The sequence below is a fragment of the Diadema antillarum genome, unplaced genomic scaffold (assembly GCF_040938485.1).
Source record: "Diadema antillarum isolate AM-2024a unplaced genomic scaffold, OU_Dant_1.0 seq00000633_RagTag, whole genome shotgun sequence".
NCBI classification, from domain to species: domain Eukaryota; kingdom Metazoa; phylum Echinodermata; class Echinoidea; order Diadematoida; family Diadematidae; genus Diadema; species Diadema antillarum.
The window spans coordinates 714,324-739,024 of NW_027271550.1; the positions used below are offsets into that span (position 1 = coordinate 714,324).

The 24,701-nt window shown below is 38.0% G+C and overlaps 1 protein-coding gene across 1 annotated transcript; it reads right to left on the bottom strand.

The window, feature by feature from the left end:
• Nucleotides 1–13,944: 13,944 nt before the first annotated feature.
• On the bottom strand, nt 13,945–23,563 carry LOC139736187 (organic solute transporter subunit alpha-like). The gene is made up of 7 exons (XM_071646920.1): nt 23,443–23,563; nt 21,122–21,279; nt 19,220–19,293; nt 18,167–18,328; nt 16,992–17,115; nt 15,316–15,568; nt 13,945–14,477 (listed from the first exon to the last, which is right to left on the bottom strand). The coding sequence occupies exons 1-7, from the start codon at nt 23,561–23,563 to the stop codon at nt 13,945–13,947; spliced, it is 1,425 nt and encodes a 474-aa protein (XP_071503021.1).
• Nucleotides 23,564–24,701: the final 1,138 nt, after the last annotated feature.

Consider the following 24,701-nt stretch of genomic DNA (forward strand, 5'->3'; position numbering starts at 1 on the left):
CAAGAGTTATATGCTCAAGGCTACAAAATGGACTAGTTAAGTAGGCACCTAAGACTATTCCTGATGTCAGCACAGTGCACAGGACGGGAACACTAGTCTCGCTCGCGATTTCAGTAGACACGGTTGTGTGGCTACGGTAGAAAAACACATGATGTGATTTTTATTTTTCCACCTGATCACACATTGCTCACGTGCACACACAATCCAGAGCTCAATACGGTATAGACCTACAGTACACAGTGTACATAATTCTGCAGCGCTTGTGCTGTCCTGGGCACAGCAGCACAGCATGCATAATGTTCCGACCCTATTTTACCATGTTGAACATGACTCGCATGTGTCTACTCTTATCAGGATTTACTTGCTCGCCCCGCTACAGTGAGTCGGGACGTTTGATTATAGTAATTACACTGGTGACTATAATTATAAAATATAAACAACGGATATAGGCCTATATATATATACTAGTATATCTGTTGTTTTATGGAAATAACGTATGCAGTGACCGGGTAATGATAGTCTGTAAAGCTCATTCAGATATACTTAACAATTGTGAAATGCGCTGGATTAAAACTAGCCATTATTATCTTCATTATTATTATTTTAGTTACTATTATTATCATTATTATTATTATTATTATTATTATTATTATTATTATTATTATTATTATTATTATTTAATTATCATCATCATCATCATCATCATAATTATGTAAGAGAGAGAGAGAGAGGGGGGTGGGGGGGGGGGGGGAGAGGGGAGAGAGAGAAAGGAGTGTGAAGGGGAGATACTTAAGCTGCTCCTGATCTCTTTACCGCCGTTATTTCTTCATATTTATAGTAACTGTTATCCAAAACTGGCCATCATTACATGCGGGTATCAGCTTTTCCAGACTTGAAGTATAACCTTCCACACCCTCCCCTATGAAGTATAACCTTCCACACCCCTCCCCTATATCATTTCATAATTTCATTGTCATAATCATGATTTCCGATATGCACGAATTCAATGATTGCTTTTGTCGTTGATGTTTTCTAAAATTTCTTTGAGATGAAATACAAGTCTGTCAAGGCTATGCATAAAAGTATGGACAGAATTAAGATGGGTGTTTATGGTGATTATTGTGTTGTCTGTAACTTTCGAGAATGTATGAACCAAATGTCATTAAATCAGAGAAAAAACAAAAAACGAGTGAACAAATTTTTGAAATTCATAATTATGCGCACGTTAGCGTTTCGATCACCGAATATCGCCAACTAGACTCAATGTGAAAACAAACATAGCCAAACATGCAAACAAACAAACTGAGAAGTAAAGAGAAATATCAGTTTCTGGTTATGAATGACGAAGCTCCCTTGACAATGTTGTATGCTCCTTGAGCATTCTACAGTGGATTTGGCGCAATATAAGCCATATGTATGTATGCATTATTATCATAATCATCATAAACATAGATTAGTATTACGAGATAATTGTGCAAAACATAAAGAGCACAGTCTCGTGCACCTGCAAACATATACTATGAGCGCGTGTAACAAGGTCTTTAATTGCCCACGATTATCATTGTTTTTGCCGCTTTTTGTTTGTCATTTGCTTTGTTTTGTTTTCGTTTCTTTTTACTTTACATCCAACTTCGTCACCAAAGTGGGTATCAACGAAGCTTCATTTAGCTTTCATTTCTCTTCATTGATTCTATGAATCATTCAAGTGAACACCTTATGAAAATACAACTTGTCCCAAGAAATTATGGGGAAGATTATACACTTAATCGAAAATTTATCAAAAAGCAATTATAAGACATATAAAGATGCACAAAGTTTGCAGGGGCACACACAGCGTCAGATGCATTACGAGTGTGTTGCTTTTGTGCGAGGGAGACTTGAGACCTATTCTGGCTAGTCTCAGATTTATTCGGAAGTCGGATTTTTTGAATTGTTTGTTTGTTATTGTCGTTACTTTTGTTTGATGGTAATTCAGTCGAATGTCAAATGTAATGTTTAATGTACTCGGAGAGTTTCCTAGCTTCTGGTGTTTTCGCCGAAGTGTCATGCTGTTGTTGTTGGTTTGTTTGTTTCTTTTCTGGAAGGGTGAGCTATGCAATTTGAAGGTTTCCATTTCAGCTCAGTGAACCTAGGACAAAGTCCAATCAGAAAAACAACACGTTATCTGATTTAATGCTCACCACATTCGCTATCAGCAAGGAGCTCTTTTGCTATCAGTCAACCAAATTCTATATAATGCGCAAAGCACTAATGCGTGAACTTTGATCGTGGCAATAGCAGAAAAAACAAAAACAGAGTGATTAACCCTGTCTCTGCCAATGAGTCAAATGTGCACACATTACTAGTATAGTATTTCAGACACGTACTTATGGACAGCTAATATTAAGTGTGGCAGGCAGAGGATTAAATGCGACATAGAAGAACGAAATAAGCTGTGTTAATGGCCGCATGACGCTTCACCACTTGCTTTGACCGCACGAGTGAGAAAAACTTACCGCTTTACAGAGGCAAACCGTTCAATTCCGCACGATCATGATTTCTCAATCTCTAACATGAGCATGATCCATAATCATGAGAAAGTAATATTTCCATACTTGTCATGACTTATCATGTTTATACCATTTTAGAATTTGCGATCACATTACGAACTCCTCCGGGAGATTGAAAACAGCACAGTTTCATTAAATAATCGTTGAAATTAACCCTAATTCGCAGACGTCGAACGTATAATACAAATATGTGACTCTTTGGATCGGAACCTTCGTGATGTGCGATGCGATAATCGTGTTCAAATTGATGCTAATAATGTAAGATTTCTCGACTTGCTCACTAAATCTACCCGGACCAAAGAAGACGCGAAGGTGAGATATGACTATGAGATCTCGCCTTCTTGCCTTCCCGGACGCCCGTAGAGATCGAGAGGACGGGATCTCACATCTCTCCTTCTCACCTTTTCGGACCCTAAAAAGGTCGAGAAGGAGAGGAACTAGCTTCATCTCGTCTTCTCTGCTGTCTGCCAAACACGGCACTTAAAAGGCGCCGTAATTCTTGACCATGCACCGATCAAACTACACACCTCCTATGTAATTCCGCAAATGTCACCCCTCTGAATGCGTCTATGAACATGATAAGCTGCATTATGTGTACTGCCTTTTTGCACTATGAAGGCAACGGGATTGATACATTTTTGATGAGACTAACGAGTCGTACTTCTCAGTTGTGAAAATGTTTTTATAAGAAACAGCTTAAAAATATAGTGAAGCGGTTATGTTCAGGTTTTAATGGTCAGGCCTTAGATTTACTCCATATCACAGTCAGGGAGTCAATGTTTTGGTTAAAGCATTTAGCATTTTCCAGATTTCCGCGAAAGCAACAGATCCGGCTCAATCGTGATTGCCATTACCAACTCTGTTGCCAAAATCGCGCAGTCAAAACAGTATTTTTAATTCTCTAGTCTTAGCTCTTAATCATCACCATCAACTCATTTAAAATGCTGAAACTAATCATTCGTGTTTGTCAGCAGTACCAATGAACTTGCAGTACTGCTCATGTGCTTGCTGTTTATACGCCTATTTGTATTAGTGAATGAGTAACCATTGCAGAACCGACTATGTTTGCACAAAGGGAAGTATTAGACAGTCTGTCCCTTTAAAAAAAGGCCAAGAGCCACCTCATGTTCATACTGTCTTCAAATTAACAAGGCAATAGCAAATTAACAGAACATTAAGTTATTATTATTATCATTATTATCATTATTATTATTATTATTATTATTATTATTATTATTATTATTATTATTATTATCATCATCATCATCATCATCATCATCATTCTATCAACATCATTTTTATTATTATCGTTACCATAGTTGTTCTTTTTTCTTCTGATGGTTTGTTTTACCAGAATTCGGTTGTAAGACATGAATATGTATAGTTGTTGGTAAATTGTGAAATAAAATGTAAGTTATAATCATGTTGTTGTTTTCTTTTTCAGTTCACGTGGATGGAAACGAGAACCAAGAAACATCGATCGTTATCAATGTAAAAACAAATTCCTTCTTTTGTGGTCGAACGGTGTAGCAGACATGTTACTGCCATACGGATGTTCAGGCTATCATCCACGAATCTCTTACAGTACAAAATGGTATCCAGTGTGTTTCTGTAATGCACACCTCGCTGGCAAGAGGCCAAATATTGCGAAATAATCTGGTTAGACTTACAATTACAGGAAACGGTGTGCAGTTTACGAAATCTAAAGGCAAACCAAAATGCACTACACTACACATTTGCGAACGCTCGTCTGTATTCATTCTCATCTAATCCGTTTCTTCGAATAAAAACCCCACCTGTATATTGCACACCGTTCATATATGAATTATCATGTTTTATTTTCTGCGTGGTGGTTTGGGTAGTTGTGGTCATTCACAGAATGGCCAAGTGATCGCAAACACGTTTGCACCATCAGCCTCATTGTGCGGAGACTAAACCTGTACCATTACGTAAACGTTATTCCAGGGGTAGCCACAATGTGTATTCAGTATCAAACGATTATAGCAAAGTTATATGCGAGACAGAGAGGTTAAGCTCATAGCTGGGAATGATTGATATCTGATATATTATGTAGCAAAGTTTCACAATGCTGATCGAGCTGAAGATCGAAGCAGCATAGATAATGTGATTTTTCTCAAGACAGAACCGCTTACATCGGTACTGTATCCTTACTCGTTGGCTGTATTTCCTAGTTTTGTGCTTTGGTTGGAAAATAATGACTCTAGCAGATAACAGATCCAGGAAGTCTGTCTGGAAACAATGGAAGGATCTAATTGGTCACCGCAACCACCTCCCTCAATCATAACTATCAATATCCTTTCAGAGCATGCATTGTTTGGAGTAAGCTGCAGGATAGAACAGAATAGAACAGAACAGAACACAATGATGATTGGCACAACACACTTCTTGTAGAATTGCAAACAGCGAGGTCACCTCGTACATGTATGCTTCTCCTACTGCGCATGCTTTACCACGCATGGCATGTTAAGCAAAGTCTACATTCAGGCTTTACGACTTTGTTTCAGAAAACAGAAAACAAGTGGTCATGGGCCAGTTATAGGCCTAGATACTGGTCGAGTTAATGTTCGTCATCTTTATACGTATGAATATTCTTTTTTTTGGCATATGAAGAGGAGGAAAGAATAATGATGATCTAATGGAGCAAGTTACAGTAGTGATAACATTGCATATCATGCCGCTAATCCCACGACAACAGTAATAACAAGCAATTAACAACAACGTAAGCAATGTGTAAACAATCGCACGACGGCATCGCGAACTCTTTTCATGAGGCTAATCGCTTTTCTGATTGGTGCATGCTGTGGGTTATTTCAAGAAATGACGTCATATTAATAGAGTCGTTTACTTCTTTACTTCTCATGATTAGCACGCATACCATGGCAAAGGTTAAGCATTACACCACATTGGTCAGAGGCAAGCATTCCATAAGCTGGGTCCATGCTTGTTTTGTAAAGTAAAATCGCTGTATCATTACAATACGATTTAGAATGATATTTGTATTCATCTTTATTGAAGCAAAGTCATCGCGGAAATGTCGTTACAGAGGTTAGATTCAACTTTTTCATGCAATGAATGATTTTTCTTTTTTCCACACCAAGGTAGAAGTACCTACAGGCATCGTCTCACTAGCGAAGTTGGAATATAGGTATTTGTTTATTTGTTCGATTTTTGTTTGTTTCTTTGGTTGGTTGGTTGGTTGGTTGTTGGATTTTTCTTTTTTTTTATTATTATGACAGGCTGTTCCAAATTTTTCTCACGCCTCTATGGCTGTTGCCTTGGTCGGAAATTTTGGTGGATTGTGTTCACGATATGGACTATCACGTGACTGACACGCCGTTCGAAAGGATTAGATATTCGCCCTCTTTCGGCTTGTGCCGATATTACCTTCGGGCTGCGTGACATACTGGTGTTATTGTTGTCATCATTATTCTTACTATATTCCTTTTCTTCTTCTTCTTCTTCTTCTTCTTTTTCTTCTTTTTCTTTCTCTTCTTCTTCTTCTTCTTGTTCCTTCTTTTTCTCCTGATCATGATGATGATTACTCAGTGTTCTTATTACCATTATCATCATTACTACTGTTATTATAATCATTATTAACTTCATTACTATTACTATAGGTACAGTAGTATCGCCATTGCTACTATATACATGCGTTTTTTACTCATACATTGTACACAAAACAAAACAAAACAAAAATCTGTCAGTTTCATTACAGGCAGTAAGGGAGTATGTACTATTGTTAGCCAGTTTAAATCAATCCACTAGTACTTCTGTCATAACGGTTCTAGTTTCAAACACAATTTAACCATCATTTGATATGAGATGATAGTTCAGTTCAGTTTGATTCAATTTATTTTCATTTTCTTCTTCCACAGAACATAACGTAATATACAAAAATTGCAAAATGATCTTGAGTACACAATAGCTGACTGTACGATATAAAAAATAGCGGTAATTTACGAAGATAGAGGCAGTTTCGATGCCTTTAGGTCGGTAATGATCAAATTCACTGCAGAAAACGGTAGGCTACACTTTACTTGCTGTGTACAGTTTTGTATGTAATCATCGACAGGGCAATGTTATGTCCGTTGATAAAATCATGAGACGACAACGATGACTGGACAAGTAACGGACTAAAATCCACCTCTTTATAGATGGCGCTATTTGCGATTCAGTTACAAACTTCCTATTATCACAATACATGTATATCATTATGCACAAGGCATTGCTGTGTTTCCCGCGTCCAGTCTTTTGTTTATTTGCTACTTATTTGTCTCTGTTTTCCCTCTGCATATAGTGTTGTTCAGCTGATTTTCTTTTGCTTATCTTTGTCATATAAAGCAATTTTAATGGTAAACGATTCTACATCATTGATGTTATTTTCAAATGTGTGGTAATCTTACAATCTGACTATAATAAGCCAGTTCGGGGTTAACTCACAGGCACATTGGTCCGAATGACCTTTCTTTTCTCCTTTCTCAGTCGGTTAGGGACACTTCACTCGCTTTCAGAGTGACATAATGCATAAGCTTTATGTAACGATCTATGGTATTCATCAATCCTCCTCAAACAAAGAATGAACTTGCATAGACCAGATGACCAGAATGATCCGTCAATTAACATTTGGGAAAGCATCCATTTCATTATCTTGCACTGAATGTATTAACAACCTCTCTCTACAGATTTGCCAAATACCACTTTTGCTGTCAGGTGGATGTGCTGGCAAGCAGCATTTATTACATGAATAATCATAACACCACAGACGCTTATCCCGCTGAATTCAAACACCAGCATGTCTGTTGGTCCGAATGACCTTTTTTTCTGCTCATGCGCAAAGTGGAACTGCGAACTGGCTTATTATCATTATGATTTATCATTGTGAAGTAACTTTATACTCTGCAAAGCCAATGTCTCAAATCAGATGCCAATATATATATATGAACAACGTAAGGGTCACAAGAGTTTGAGTTTGAGGCACATCGGTAGTACGTCTATGCCGAACTAGAGCACTGCATTCTTCAAAGTGACGTCATGCTGTTTCGCTGGTATAAAAAAGTTCGAACTTCCGCAATTGACCTTAAACTCGACAAGAACGAGGAAATAAACAATATGACTAGCTCGTGTCAAATGACGGGAAATGAAACACACACAAACATACACACACTAACACACATACAAAATTATGGCAAAAAAGGTCACAATCGCTAATGCAAAACACTTGTGCAAGGCAACTATGTCATTGTCTCACATTTCCTCTGTTGGCTTATATACAGACTTAGATAATCATTATGCATTCATCTTTATGTCGGTTACTAGAGCACCCTCTCTTTTACAGTCATTTTTTTTTTAATAAATCGTTGAAACCTCGACGTATTTTTACATGAGAGATATAATCTTGCATTCGAATGAAATAAAAGGAAACTAAAGGAAGATGGAATGTTTGTTAAGCTAAAATATCACTACCTTGCACAATTTGCATAAGATATAAGTATGACATTATGATGATCTAATATGAAATCACTGATTAGCAGAACGTGTTAAAGTTTGAAATCCAATAACTTCCCATAAAATCCCATAACTACTGTTCACTGTTTGATTTTATTGCATTTACCACAGTCAGCTTTCTTTCTTTTTAATAAGTAGAAGGCTTTAAGGTTTTGTGTGTGTGTGTGTGTGTTTGATATCAAGAATATACTTTTGGTGCCATTGCAGAATAAGAATCACTTGCTACCTCGGAATATCATGATAAACAACTACATTGTGTGTTGCCATGCGGTCAAGTAGAAAGCTTGCACATTGTACGTGTACAACAGGCGATCTTTTTTTTTAAGTGCTTGATGGGGAAGGGAATGTATTCGTCTTACTACTTCCAGTAAAGTCAAGGGGCGCGATCCCACGAGCTTGAAATGATTCCATGATAAACGGTGGTATTAATGTAGAAATTTCTATTTCCCCCGCATAGGCTTTTCAAGCATGTGAATATTTAAAAAGACTACGTTTCCCTCTTCTTTCCAATTTTTATCTATTTCTTTTTTGCTTCGTCTTCTTCGACTTTGCAGATGCTTTTTTCAAATCTTTTAATATATTTATAGTTCTCTATTTTTGTTAACAGCAAAATGTTTTTATTTGTTCTTTATGTGGATGATATTTCTGCCTCTTTTTCTCCTCCTTTCTATCACCATCATTTACCTCTCTTCTTCCTACACTGTAAAAACATCGGTGTTAGATTTGACACCATGGGTGTTAAATCTAACACCGATCAAACTTCAATAGAGGACCACACCCACAGGTGTTGAAAATGTATTGTGACGGTGTTAAAAAGTGTTCGCCTGGCACTTCGTGGTGTTAATTTGACACTGTGGCTGGTGATATTTTTGACACTGCGCTAGAGTTAATTCAATAATGACACCTCATAGTGTTGATTTGATATTGGTGGTGTTAATTGCAATGGTATAACACCCGTCCAGCTTCAATAGGGGACCACACCAACTGGTGTTACTGTGGTGTAAATTTGTTTACACATATTTTCAAAAATCAAGTACTTTATCGGAAAATTCTTCATCGTCTTGTTGAAGTTCAAAATTAACAAGAAGTGCAGTAACTAAGAAACTATTCAAAAAACAATTTTAAATTTTGAAATGACACCCGAGGGTGTTAATCTAACACCATGAATGAGCACCGGAAATTTAACACCAGCTCGGTGTTTCATATTTAACACCGGACTTTTTGCAGTGTAGCCTCTTGCGTTACTCTAAGACTTCCATGACTCGCTGGTGACCAAAGGGTTGAAGCACGAAAGTAATAATTATAACAACAGATGGCGCTATTTCTGTAAGACAAGGGTTCGGCCCTTTTCCACTTTCTCACCAGTAGTTGGTTGTCAGCTCATGTGCACTGCACATTGGTACAATGATAAACTTTCTTTATTATCAGTTGATTAATAATAGGCATTTCACTTGCTTTCAAAGCGGCATAATGGATAAGCTTGCCTGACGTAACAATTTATGAAGTTCACGTTCAAACAAGGAATGAACCTGCCTAGCGCGGCGGTCCGTCAGTGAACACTTGGGAAACATGCATTTCAAGGTGCTGGCTTTGGGAGCAGTGATTTAAAAATGTTTAAGATATCACTTTTGATGCATATGTGTAGATCTGTTGTATCATAACACATCCTACCATATAAATTTTGCAATAAAGCCTAAAATCTAAGGATATATCACTATTTTTCTTGTTAAACCATAACACTGTAGACAGGTTAGTCTGGAAACATTTTTATTAAAACTATTGTTCACATTTTGTATATTCAATATACAATACATAACATTGCTTACACTGGTTCAAATTTTTACATTGGTTATTTCTATCCTTAACTCACATTTTAGAACTACTTTGAAGCGCTTATGCTGGGTTTTTGTTTCATCTGCAAATGGTAAATTATGTCTTTAATTCAAATTGAATGCTTTAACAAACTTTTTTTTTTACATTAATATTGCCAAATTCTAGGTTTTATAAATACAGTCAAACCTGTCTATAGCGGCCACCTAAGGGATACGGAAAAAGTGGCCGTTATAGACAGGTGGCCGCTATAGGCAGGTAATCCAACTTTGTGTGCATTGCCTACATGTACATGTATCATCGTTGTATATACATGTACATTTATGTGTGTACATATGCACACGTGTGTATCATGCATAGAACAATGCCGGTGTTTATGAAATTGTTGCACAGTACACTAGATGCAGCATGTGCACAGTCATGAATTAGTGCATTATTGTGACTGAATAAGTGATGAATGCAACGGTGGCGATCACTGAATGTTGCCCAGAAATGACTGGCACGGCTAAAAAGCAGAAAAACACCCTGAATTATCAGCTCGGCTACGGCTCCATCGGGTTTTTGGCCGCTATAGACAGGTTAAAATCTACCGCGGGAAACAAAATTTGTGGCCGCTGACCGCGTTAGACAGGTGGCCGCTATACACAGGGTCTTTAACATGGCTTTTCTCTCGGGGGGATTTTTCAGTGGCCGCTATAGACAGGTGGCCGCTATAGAGAGGTGGCCGCTATGGCAGGTTTGACTGTATGTTGCTGTCAGGAGGATGTGCTGACAAGCACTATTCATACGGATTAGGCATACATGAATAATCATTGCATCACAGATGCTTTTCTCTGTGAATAGATGCTTCCCTCTGTGAATATTGTATTCTATGAATGTCTATTATTATTATTATTATTATTATTATGAAAACCAACATGCCTGTTCGTCCTGCTCATGCGCAAAGTGAAACAACGGACTGGCTCACACAGCATATCAAGGAGGGAGGGACAGCATGGAAACAGGGCTCAGAAACAAACAGATTGATATTCTAGTATAGGGTTCATTGAATTCAAATACGCAGATCCATAAAATCTGACGAGTGAAACAAATTATCAAAAATATCTCTGTTTGGTTAGAAAATGTAATGACTGTGAAACACAAAAGACGTTTCCCCATTTAAGTTTCCATGCCATCGCTAACAAACAACAAATCAAAACATATATCCTCGAACAGTAATTAATGTTAATTTGAATAAGCTCGAACTTCACTGCTTAGTTGAGGTAAGAGTGAGTGACTGTGTGAAGCTCATCTTGATTATATAATAATTGAAGAGCTTGCATCCAAAAGGCACTAAATCCATAATTTTTTAATGGATTTAGCGCCTTTTGGTTGCAAGCTCTTCTATGCTGGCAATATCATTGGGATGTATTAAAACTAGGCTCCATACCAAGTATTGCACCAATGGTATCGGTGTATTTATACGTCTATGCAGCTTTTAGCATCCAGTAACCCTCTCAGTAGCATGAGCCTAAAATCCTATTGACGTTGTACAAAAACAGAGAGACCCTTGGGACTGAAAGTGTTAATAAACCCATTTATTCTTTATGTGAGAGGCGGGAGAGGAGGGTCGAATTGGGTAGAGGTTGCTTATTATGTTATGTTATATCATTATCATTATTATCAATCCCGTTTATTCTTTCTTTAGATTGCCCCAATTGGTACTAGCATACTGAAATGAAACATTCAATGACAAATCGAGTGTTTTCGTCATAGTTTCTTTATTAGGGCACAAATGGGACATAGCAAGGCATAGTTATTCTGGTTCGCGTATACATAATACGGAAATGCAAAGATATAAGTCATGGAATGTATATACTATATGTCGCTGTTTGTGACTATGATATTATAAACATTGTATACGTAATGCCGCTGTGGAAATTATGACGGACACTTAAGAAGTTTTGAAGTTTTGCCGCAACTACATGTATCACTACTGGAATCGCTGATTAGTGAAAACATACACACTTTCCTATAGCTAAGATGAATGTCTGTGTGTTTGAGTTGGTCAAAATTACAGATGTAATCAACTCTTTTACTGTATTTAGTTCGTGGAAACTGAAATTTGGAGATTTGTTTCTGTTACTTTAGTCCCGTATGACCCTCTGATAGAGCAGTGGCAACAATGGAGAGGCTACCCTGGATAAAGAACACCATAATTATGCCATAAACCGAGAAACAGGCATAGTGCTGACTAATAATAACCGAGTGTCAATACTCATGTAGTTCATCATCAGCTTTCCACAAGTGTATCTGACTAACCATTGGTCTAATTTGTATCTAATTTCATTCGGATACGCGTATACACTGGTATAGGCTGCCAGCATGACCACTCTGGTGTTCTATAAGGCACTTGAGACTTGAATACAACTACGAACTGGACGATCCATAAACCTCTTCAAACATCTGAAATCTATTTCAGAATAAATAAATCGAAGCCTCTTTGTTTTTCAACAACTACAAGGAGAGGAAAACAGAACAGTTAGTCTGTATGGGACATGGCTACAATGAAAAATATGAAATTAACAATTTTTTATGCACGAGAATGATGAAAACAAATAAATTGTGAATTCAAAGTAAAAAGTGCGTTTAATTGCGTGTTCTATAGACGGTTCTAGAATGGAGCTAAAACTTTTGAAGGAAAAACACGTTCGGGCAACATGCTCTTAATAGCCATGGACATGAAAGTAGCTTACACATTTGGTACCTTATAATCTTAGTGACATGGTAGCAGAAAACAACTACCTATCCCTTACACCTAACTGTTGTGTGGAGATTATTCATTATCACCACCTTGTTCTTTATTTCTATGTCACATTTCACTTTACAAATACTGGTCACTATTCTGTTTTTTTGTTTTTTGTTGATAAGACAAAGATATGAAGATACAGAATTATGACAAGATATGTGTTTTTAAAAGCAACGTGAACTTCACGCTAGCTTTGCATGAATTAATCTAGGACCCTACAACTTGGGAATAAATCATCTCATACTGAAATGGAATGGACTTCTTTGGAACTATGAGACGACTGTACCAAACCAATATGTTGAATCATCACGGTAATGTTCTGAGATTTCTTTCTTAAAGGGGAAGTTTCAGTATCATACAAATGTGTAACCACTGTAAATTATGGCATTTGATGCTACATCGACTCAGGTCATACTGAATCATAATGCATAGCTAAAGGTGGGTGGGTTCATTTGATGAAACACGTCCCGACTTAATGCCATACTGCCTTTCCATGACTTTTCAAATCGTGATATTGTGCTATTCCACGACACGCTTCAGCTTTCCGCAGAGCTCAGTAAAGGATCAAAACACGTCTGTTGCTTTAAAAAATTGCACATCACATGTTGACTCGTAACTAATATCCTGTATTCAGCATGTTGTTAGATGAATCAAGCAGGTAGAGTGTCAATCACTATTTAATCGTCTGTGGAAAACAATAATCAATAGTGGTATAGACGAGACATCATAGCAGACGAGAAATTATGATATATGAACCAGTGACGGATGATTCCTTTCATTTTCGTGAAAGGGCGAATAATGGAAAAATACTAATGGCGATAAGAAAAAGACTATAGCATGATGATTCAAGTAACAACTAGCGAAGGAATTTATGTGCTCGAATTGAATCTTGCAATCGTAAAAGAAAGCGACGTACAAGCCGAGAAAAAAAATCAGCGTGTATATACTTGGTGAATTATAGAAATGTCTCAATTAAATTGATCAAAAGCATGTATAAATCATGATGGATTGATTTGAATCCGAAAAAAAAAGAGAGATATGAATATCGAAGGAGACCCATAGAGCTCGGAAACCCAAATTCAATAACAAGAGGATCAGACGATAGGTCAGAGAATGATATTTTCATCGTTGATGTCATTATCATGACACACACCTCCTAGTGAGTCAAATCGCCAGACAGACATAAAATAACGAACAAAAATTTTCTTTGGAATACGGAATGTCCGTGTTGCGTCAAAGACACGTTCAGTCCTAAACATCAGTTTCACGATCTGACCCGGAACCACTCCAAAGGTGTGACCCGGATTTGATAGAGGAGCATTCAACATGTTCTCCGGATGTGTCGCCCTGAGGCAGTTGATTGGAGTGATCTAAAGCCGGCTCAGCGGCTACGTTGTAGTTGAGATCTCCATTTGGCTGGGAAGCAACCACGTGGAGGAACGGTTGTATCTGCTCGTTTTCGTGCGGCTTCCAAATTGCATTCTGATCGTTATGGGTCGCGATTTGCGTTCCTTCACTACCATTTTGTTTCTGACAGGCGCTGTCCAGACTCAGTTTGTATAGAGACGTGTCGCCTCGTACGACGGGCTTGTTATCATTCTCGTCACCTAGCGGGATGTGGACGGCGTGGTCGCCGCTTCGGAAGGAACTATTCCCGAGTCGCGAGTACGAAAGGCGGTCCTGGAGCTGTTCTTGCCCGATGTTTCCTTTTAGACGCCGGTACCACGCCGTGGCGAAAACGTTGAAGAGGAACATTTCAATGATGTTCAGCATGTTGTCGATGTCTGCATTATTGTCAAAAACAAACGGTACGACAAGAGTGTTATACTATTTCATTTCCCCAGGATAACAACTCGGACGATTCATCACTGTGTTTAATGAGTTTCCCATGGCCCTGCCGGAGGTATATCGTGTACCATAGTTTGATAAACTCCTGGGTACAGTTGGATAAGTAATATGTTTCCACTTTCATATTTCAGACCTCCTTGTTCCTCTACTCCCAACAATGATAACAAGAGAAACGAATATGTCAGTGTCAGATGCATTCTTCAGATTATTGACAAAAGTTAAAAGGACCTAAAAAAAAATCCCCATATACTATATATTTGTGGTTTGCGTAAACTCCTTGACCTCTTAACATTCAATGAGATTCTTCTGATTCTGAGTGATACGAATGTCTTTGTAGGACTCAGAGAGATCTAGCAGTATCATTTACCAAGATATAGTTGATAGTTCGCAATTGCGAAAGTAAGAATGGTAGACGATGAATAATGATCAAGCACAGTTTCCCTTTGAGCATTTTGAAAGTTTGAAAAATTGAAAAAGATATAGCAGTTTAGATTTACTGTCCTCCAAAAGAATCCCCATTTTCAAACATTCATTTATCTTTTTTTTTGGGGGGGGGAGGGGGGAGAGGAGGGGCGACATCGCGGCCCACCTGAGAGAGCTTCGAGGCTCACCGGTGAAGAAGTGGGGTACTAAAAGAGTACCTCAGGTACGTCAGGCAATATTAGAGTCCCTTTATGTGTATAACGAAGAGAGTACATGTATAATACTATAGTTACATATTGATATGCAACTAGGGACAAAAAGGGACTCTGATAGGCAGTACAGTATACTCACACAACGCCCTCAGGCCTGGATGGAAAGGCGGCGTGCACGCCACTTTGCCGGTGATGGCGCACAGACCAATGGTGAACGACTGGACGTTGGTAAGGATGAGTGTGAACTGCACAGTGAGGAACTTGGGCGTGAGGTTAAACTCCTTCAGTGGCTCGCGCGACAGCTTGTAGAAAATGATGATGCCGTTGAGAGCGAACAGCGTGGAGACAATGTAGATGACGTTGAACCAGAGGTATGTACCGGTGCTGGAAAACTGCCAAGGAATGAAATACATTGCATATTCATGATGCCATGACACCCGGACATTGAACAGAGCTGTGAATAATGTTTTCGTTTATGCCTAATTTTTACTCAGCGTTGTGTAAGATATGGTCTACGTTTACATATATTCCAGGTGCTGTCATGATGATCTACTGGTAAATTGCACAGAGGTGTCTGTTGCTGCCATGAAGTAGTATCGTAGTTTTACTCATGTTTGAATCCACCAAGATTATATTCGCTGATGAATCCGATACACACTCTAAAGAAGGAATAAATTTTATTAAATTTATGAAAACATAGGATCCTGTGCATCTGTCGTTCAAAGACAAATTATAACATAAATGTAACAGATAGATATAACAGAAATACAGGAGACCATCATCATAAGCAAACGCTTGACGAGGATAATGACCCCAGGAATGATTGTCTAAACGATACGACATATAAGAATGATTATAGTATTCAAGTCACCACTAATTACTGAGTGGCGATAAAGAGAGAGAGAGAGGAAAGAATAACGAGAAAAAAAAAGAAAAAAAGTACAGCCGTGCATTGTGCAAAATATGAAGCGTTTGCGTGGAAATGACTTGTGAATATGTGTTAATGTTCATGTTTGTTGTGTACGTTCAGTTCGGAGTCCTTACTTTAACTATAGAAGTAATCCCCTCCCCCGATAAATAGCAACACGTTCTAATATTCAGACACATATTGAGTTAACATCTTATTTTCAAACTGTCTGTTGAATAAATGAATAGATCTACATTGTTTAAGGTTATCGGTAAAAAATTCCAAACATCAGGGCCATGATGTTTTTATAATACATAATTTGTGCATGATTTTTGAACGGCGAGCTGGGTAGGAATGAATGAGTTATTGAAATTAGAAATAAGGAAATCATTGAACATCGAGGGAAGTTGGTTGAACGTGTATTTGAGCATAAAAATCGCCGTTTGGAAAGTATGAATCTCATTAATCTTTGAAGGGAGCCATTAAGTGAAGGAACAAAAAACAAAAACAAAAATAAGACGAGAGTTGCAAAAAGTGTTTGGACAGAGAGAACTGTTTGGTTGTGTTGTTTGGATTCATTGCAAGTAGCCATTAAGGGACATGACGATGGATAGTCCACGGTCTTATCCACTGACCATAACAAGGAATCAGTAACAAAATCGAAACTTGTGATTTATCAAATTCTCTCCAATGTTCTCTGCGCAGAGCGCAATACACCATGCATGGGATGAATTATAAATCATTCCCACTCCTGTGATGTAACTAAAACTTGATTATGGTTTTCACGCATATGCTCTCACGCATAAAGGAACTCTCTTCTATTCCAATGAATATCTTTTCCATGTTTGCATCTTCTAGTGAAAGAGAAGGAAATGTTTTGTGTGTACGGTGTGTGTCAAATCACTCACGTCGCCTGGAATGTAGGTTCCGTTGAGCCACAAGATGGCGCCAAGGAAGTAGAACAAGGGTTTAATGATGGCAATCTGGAGAACCAGCCCTCGAATAGTTTTGACAAACTTTGGAAGTGTGTATCTGGTAAAAGGAAACAAAACAAAACGAATTGAAGTGACAGCAAGGATTACAGTATGAAAAGATAAAGAAGTTACACAAAAATTGGATACTATGGGTGATGTACGTATGAATGTGTGTATGTGTGTGATTAATTTTGTACATGAGTATGTGTGTTCTTTTCAGTCAGTTTATATTATTATATTGAATCACTACTCACTTCATGCATTTCTTTACACTATTAATTTTGGTCCATGCAAGCATATTTCTACATAAAGCTAGAAGGACGTGAAATATTAGAAATACACCAAATCATTAGAAGTCGAATGCATACCTTCGTATAGTCACGAGAATGGAGTCGCCTGACTTATGTCGGCATATGCGGCGAGACATTTAGTTTTGGTTGAGTTGGGGCTTCAGGTTTCCAACTTTTTTTTTTTTAGATCATGAGAAACCTCTCATGAAATATGAAAGAGCATACAATTCCAGGAGGAATTCAAAGTTTTTATTTGATGAAAATTGGTTTTGAAATGACTGAGGTATCCAGAAATAAAGAGGTCCTAATCAAAGGTGGGACTCACCTTTCATTAGGACCCTTTAGTTTTACTTTATTGTTGGATATCTCAATCATTTCAAAACCGATTTTTATCAAATAAGCTTTGAATACCTCTTAGAATTGTATGTTCTTCAACATTTCATGAATAATTTCTTATCAATCAATTATTTAAAATCTGAATCCCCCATCGCAACCAAAACTGTACCATCCCTTTAACGACAGCACACGTCTCGTACAAATCGTCAGATATTGTGAAGTACTTGAGTACAATTCAAGCAAGAAGGGTCATTGGACGTTCAAGTCATTTCTTTCAATGTTCATAGTTTTGGTTTTGCTATGAAAAAGTAATTACAGCTCTTGACCACAATTCTCTTTTGTTTGATGATATTTCACAAAATGTTCATCGAGTAGTTGAGCAGCACAGGGAAATTCATATTTTCGAAACTGTTACCGATCATCATCATGGACCATCTATTATTTCGTCTTCACCATCAATACCGGTATGATACATCTACTTACTTGTTTACAGGGATCTTTGGAAGACAGCATATGCAAAACATGCTCAAAGGTGGTGTCGCGAGGGAGATCTCGGTGCCTTCCAAAGTCTGCAACATCCTCGACCTATCACCATAGTAACCAGTCAGGAGCATGATGAAATGAACAAGCGCGACGGAAAAGTATCTACAAGACAGAAAAACAATCAAATGAAGTATGATTCATTCGACTAAAAGAGTGGACGTTTCTTGCAGTTATTAAAATGAATCAGTCAAGTAATCAAAAGAATATGTTACAGACTGTGACGAAATTGGGCTTCAGTCGAACTTGTTACACACCTTAAGTAAAGTCGGAATCTTTTCAGAATACTCCGGAATAATGCGTTCATGACATTGTACATGATGCTTGTATACGGATGGAGTTGTCCCATAGAGGGGTAATTTCGTATTCGGTCATTCTACAACACTCTTCCACTCTGCATCCTGTTGGAATTTACGATGATTGAATGATCAATTTGTTGGGACTTTGTTGGAATTCAAACTTAACAACTTCAATGCCCTTAAAAAAGTAAGTGACATTTTACTGCAAGAGATGCGTTGATACTTCCCTATATTCTGTCATCTATATCCAGGTTTTTGTTGCTATATATATCAGTAGCATGAACTTGTTCTAGTATAACGGAAAAGTGTATAATATATAATATCTTACATTAATTTTTCGGTTAACCTTTTTATCTCTAACATTCTGGGTTTTTTTTTTCTTCAGCTATCATCATATCAAATGAACTCTGGCCATTAGTGCATTATTTCAATGTGCGATATATATTGCTATGGAAAAAAAAGGAATGGTAAGATATTCATGATTTCCTCTAAGACATTTTTGACAATATGAGCTGTCTCCTTTTCTTGAATTCAAAGCCCCCTGTGTCTTCAATTATTTTTCTAATCTTCTTCCCTCACACACACTCATTAAAGAAAAAGCACACACAAATCCCATGTCATCTAACGTGATTAGCACCGACTGTATGTACATAATCGTACTATAATACTGTCAGTATACATAATTGTATTTACTTACAAATGTGCTGTAAAGCCTGTAATGACTGAGGCTCGGGGAATGATCATACCAAGGAGTGAGGTTACTGAGAATATCTGAAAAGCAGAGACGAAAAACACGAAAATTGATAAAACATCTAGTACACGCTGTACTAATAAACATCCACTGAATATTGATATACCGCATGACATATGAACGAATCATCACTCGAATCTGTTTCCCAGGGCAACTATGCACAACCATTTAGCGTGGAGGGAGCGTACTGGTGTCGCCCTCAATCACAGATCTACAGGGATTGGCATTTTGAAAAGATTATATATTCAACGCTGTCGATTTTCAAATTGTATTTACAGTGCAATGATTTTTTTCTCTATTGAAGCATAGTATAACACAGTTTGATATTGATGACCACGCTCAGAAACAAAGTGATCGTGTGTATTTACACAGTCGTGTCTGTTCTGTTGATTTTGCCATATGCTTTTTAGAATTGTGGGACTACAGTATGTCGATAAGCTTTATTTTTTCTTCCGTTGTCCCTGTCAAACATCTATTCTTTGATTTAATCGATGGAATACAAATGCATCCCAACCCTGCTGATGTTGTACTATAATGTCACTGCACACAACATTAACTCTTTCCCTAACTCATTGAACTTAAATACACTGATCAATGGGCGGCTCGGGAACCCAAATTGGTATGATTATGATTAAGTTAAAAGGCTTACGAAGCAGGCTGTATAATCACAAGCAGTCCTTTTTGGTATAGGCCTTATGTATGATTGTATGTATGTACACTCCTACAATAGACTAGTTCCTGTGCATGCGTGATGTTGTCTTATGGCTGGTTGGTATAATGAACGTCATCCCAAGATATCTCAAAGCTCATCGAACTTAGCGAGATCATAAAGCTTAATGTATTTCTTTTTAACAGATATTGAATATCACTGAAGTATTTCATTACCAAGAATCGAAGTTCAAAAGTTCGAATTAACCACGTTTCCAAAGACTACTTTAGGTCTCATGTTTGGCCATTTTAAGAAAATAGTCCGATTAAATTTTCGGAAGTGCTAATATATTTGATGATTCTCAAGCGCCCAAGAAGCAGCTGAGAAATATACTCAGCCGAGGAGGATTCGCTTTGGGTTATTTCCTTTTTATATCAGCTACAAGCACTATTCTTTGATCATAAGTGCGAAATTTTTAGTCATGATGGCAACTGAGGTGTTTACAAACGAATGTTTCAGCAAGTGTCATTTTCCTTTATAGCACTGTGTGCGGTAATGGGACGTATTGCGTCTAATTAACCATTACGAACTCCAGTGACTCAGCGTTATGGCATGAACCATGCAACCAGCGGGTGATTTCCTTTAGAATGGGTTTTCGAATACCGCTAGAGAACCAGCTGCATTTACGACCACTTCGATGGCTCACTTGATTAATTCAGAACAAATAAATGAACAAGTCTTTATCGTTTCCAAAGTGGCCCTAAAGTTCTCATGCTTGCACAAGAAAACAACGGGCTCTGATAGACTGAAATGGGTGGACTCTGCAAGATAATGTGTGTGCATGTGTATGCGTGTGTATGCACATGAGGGCTTTTAACAGTGGCTGACTGAGAAAATAAATCATGGTTTATCCCTTCGGTGACATTTTGAATGACAGCTGCATAAGTGAATACAAATCATTGTCACGATCAAGAATAAGATACAGATAGACAAGCAACAGACACCTATGTGCAGAGTAACAACAAGGCGAGTGTCTGGTAGACGGAGCCAAGTGCAAACGAAATACAATCAGAAATAATAATAGATTGCTAGGTGCTTATTATCACAAATACGAACTGTTCTGCGATCAAACGGTTAAGGGTATATAACTACGAAAGACCGGATGCCCGCCCGCTCGAGATGGAGAATGCTCCACTCACAGGATAAATGCCCATCACCATGGAGAGCTGTATTTTCCTCCTGCTAGGGATCTTCCGGCACACGAACCAGAGTGTCTCAAGGTAGATACCCACTGTGAAGACTGTGAGGGCGACGGCTGACCCGAGGACGGCAAGGAACTTGGGACTGCCTCCCAAGGCTGGACAGAGAGAATGAATAATATATGAATATATGATATATAGATATATAACATATGAATATATTATATATGAATATATGATAATATATGAATATATGATAGATGAATACTGGTATATGATATATAAACATATGAATATGTATTATATGAAACATATGAATAGAAAATAAATTATGACATTATTGATGATGTTGGGTTTATTCTATCTAGAGTTATAGCCTCTTCATTGATTCCACTGCTTTACCAAAGCAGGGGGTCGTGCCTCTTATCAATGTATCCATACATTTGTCGGGTACCAATTCATACACCTGGGTCATGCAATTGAAGAGGGACATCGCGGGCAAAACATCTTGGCTAAGGGGGAACGCACCAGGTGGGGATTCGAACTGAGGACCTGCTTCAAAATCCTTACCCGCCATTAAGATCACGAAATGGGAGTAACAGCGAGAACACGCAAAGGGAAACGAGTGGTTGATTTTAACATAAAATCTCCTTTATCTGCTATGATACTAAACGCATTATACGCATTCACTGCGATATTCACAATAGTGGAGACATAGTGAGGGGTAAGTACTGTGAGTACTCACAGTGAGGTGAGTACTGGTGACTACTGTAGTTTTTGTGCTTTGAGTTTCTATAGGTCTCGATCCTTATCACCTCTTTTTTTCGGTGGTAATGCAATGTATGTAAAGTGAATTGCTAACTATTATGTTCGATAGTAAATAATGATAAAATCTTTTCACAAACTAATTGGTTTGATGTACTAGTATTCCCAGCCCATGTCATGAAGTATACAGAATATCAAAATACTTACTTTCAGTCTTCAAGAAAGTTATTTTGATTCGTCTCTTCCTCCAACGTCCTCAAAACGACTTGACGTTGATTGAAAATGATTCAAAGATTTTTTTTTTTAAATCAGGAATGTGAATATGATTCGCTGACGTTACGTCACGTGAAGATCGCATTACGACGTGATTTTTGTTTTTAGTTACAAAAGCTTTTTGGAGAAGTATTTTAAATTTCAATAAATGGAAAAAATAGAAATTACTGGTGCTTTTTCTCGGGTTTGTTTCTTTTTTTTTCTGTGAAAATATCTTTGTAAGACCACCATAAAGTTCAATTGTTTTTTGTTGTTTTTTTGGTTGTTGCTAAGTTTACTTTGTATATAATTATCAATCTTTGTGTGCCTTTTTATTGTTTGAATACTGCTGAAATGAAGGTGAATAAAACTGATCTGAACTGAACTGAACTGAACTGAACTGAATTGAACTGAACTGAATTGAACTGAACTGAACTGAACTGAACTGAATTGAAGACCTTGTGTAGCAATATTGCTAGTATATACTAGTACCTAGGCAATGTCTCAGTGATGTTTTTTTTTTCTTGCAAACTTATCAAAGGTGCAATGCATGAGCCCTACTCGGTCCTCTCACTTTTTTCCTTGTGCTGTCCAATCGTAGTGGAATAGGGTAGCATGCGATTAATCAATAAAAACTGAAGCGTGACCTTTTCGTTATTTATGTCTTTAAACTACAATGGAAAATCAAGAGGTAATGGAATTTGACACATCTCATATCATACTGTCAGTGCACAGTAGCAATAAAAAAAATTGAAGTGTTCATTTTGCAGAATCAAAGTTCTTGGGTGATGAGAGCCATAAAATCGACATTTTCTTGAGTGGACACTGCGTTTGAAGGCGCCACAGGATATTAGATTTTCGCTCAGTAAACAAAGAATGCCGTGATTAATATACGTCCCAGAAATCCATAAAGGAGTGTGCGGTAATGGGGTTTCTCTATCTCACACATTTTTTTTTCTCTTCCTTTCCGTTGTGGTGGGATGATAAGAAGTTGAAGTTTGTGATTCTTTTTTTTTATACTTTATCACGTTTTCGTAAAAATTTGTCGGTCGAAGTCACTGGCGCAAATGAAATCAAACCAAGGTGTCGTGACTTCACATCTCAAGAACTCTTCAAACTCTCCAATTACCAATCAACTATATGTGCGGAAGAGACAGTTCTAGTAACCCACTCTCCATGAAACTGATGAGTCAGCGATATATACATAGAGGATTTCAGAGTTTCGGTCGGAACGGGTTAATGTAGTGTTCCTGGAAGAGATGACTTGGGTTTAGGAACGATAAATGTTTCTTGGCTGAGCTTACTTGCTAACAGTTCTGATGTCGTCGGGTCGATGAGAACTGGCCAGCAAGCGGGAAGGACCGGACCCATTGTCGCGTTTGAAACGTTCACGGGGTGAACCTCTTCGTACGAAGTCATGACCATGGTCGTTTCCGTCATCATCATCGCCTGAAATTTCCTGAAAGAAAGAAATAATGATAATAATATGAGAGGATGGTAGGGAACGGAGATACATGTATTTCAAACAAGTTGACGACAACTAAATCTTTGATATCTTTGATATCTCTGTATTTTTCCTTTTTCTCATGAATGGTCGATGCTGTTGTCATAGATTACATTGCCCATACCCCTATCTCACCTCAAATACTGGGAAATACCAAATGATGACAACGACAGTTCTTCACTGAGAGTGTAAGAAAGTACACATCTCGGGATGAAGGGAATAGGTACAACAGGGGACAGGATAATATGTCCTTGCAGAGAGAGGAAACTAAAGAGAAAAATTTTTTGCCAGCAATGGCAAAGTGAGATGGTCATTTGAAATTCACGTGCACACGGAGACACTCCACAGAAAAAACAACAACAGATGTGCCATTTACGAAGTGCTTTGTCGAAACCTTTCAAATAAAAATCTTTTAGATATTCGATGGCAAACATAGTAATCAAGGCAATTTATTTTCGATCGACACACAAGAGCAAATATCGCTGCGTATAGCTGCTTAGCATGAGACGTCAGTGATCGATTAGCGTATATCGAAGATAATCGATCTAGGCTTTTAAAGGAGGCATCGCTAAAATTGAAACTAGCAGTCCATCGCGTGTGCCGATCCCTCTACCTGCTTTGCCACATTCGTCTTGAAGGAGGACATTCGCAAAATGAGACTCAAACAATGATCATGCCTGATACCTGTGGGTCTCGAGTGAAGAACCAATGTACTTACTTTGCGCGCAAGTCCCAGTGTTCAATAGTTGTTAGCTCTCTTTGTACACTGCAGACGTACACGACATACGATACAGCTCGACTATTTGGCACCTTGCTGATAATAAAACTTGTTGCCAGGTATGACCAAATTGGTCAGATCATCTTGACTAGACGAGTTGTCCACTCTGGGCTTCCCGCAGATTTTCCCTGGTTGACACTGATCGTCCAGTTGTCTGCTTGTAAAACTAAAACTAAAACACACTGACGAACCCTCACTGGACGCGCAGCTTTCTCTGACTGAGATCTGGACGACTGTGTATTAATGGTTCCTGTCATCAGGTTACTTTCAAAGCGTTATTT

Bases quoted from the DNA above. Each gene is read 5' to 3' on its own strand.
- LOC139736187 (XM_071646920.1), bottom strand. From the start codon at position 23,563: ATGGTCATGACTTCGTACGAAGAGGTTCACCCCGTGAACGTTTCAAAC. The intron at 21,280-23,442 runs GTAAGCTCAGCC...CTCTCTGTCCAG, and splicing joins GACATCAGAACTGTTAGCAA to CCTTGGGAGGCAGTCCCAAG. The intron at 17,116-18,166 runs GTAAGTAGATGT...TCCTTTTACCAG, and splicing joins CCAAAGATCCCTGTAAACAA to ATACACACTTCCAAAGTTTG.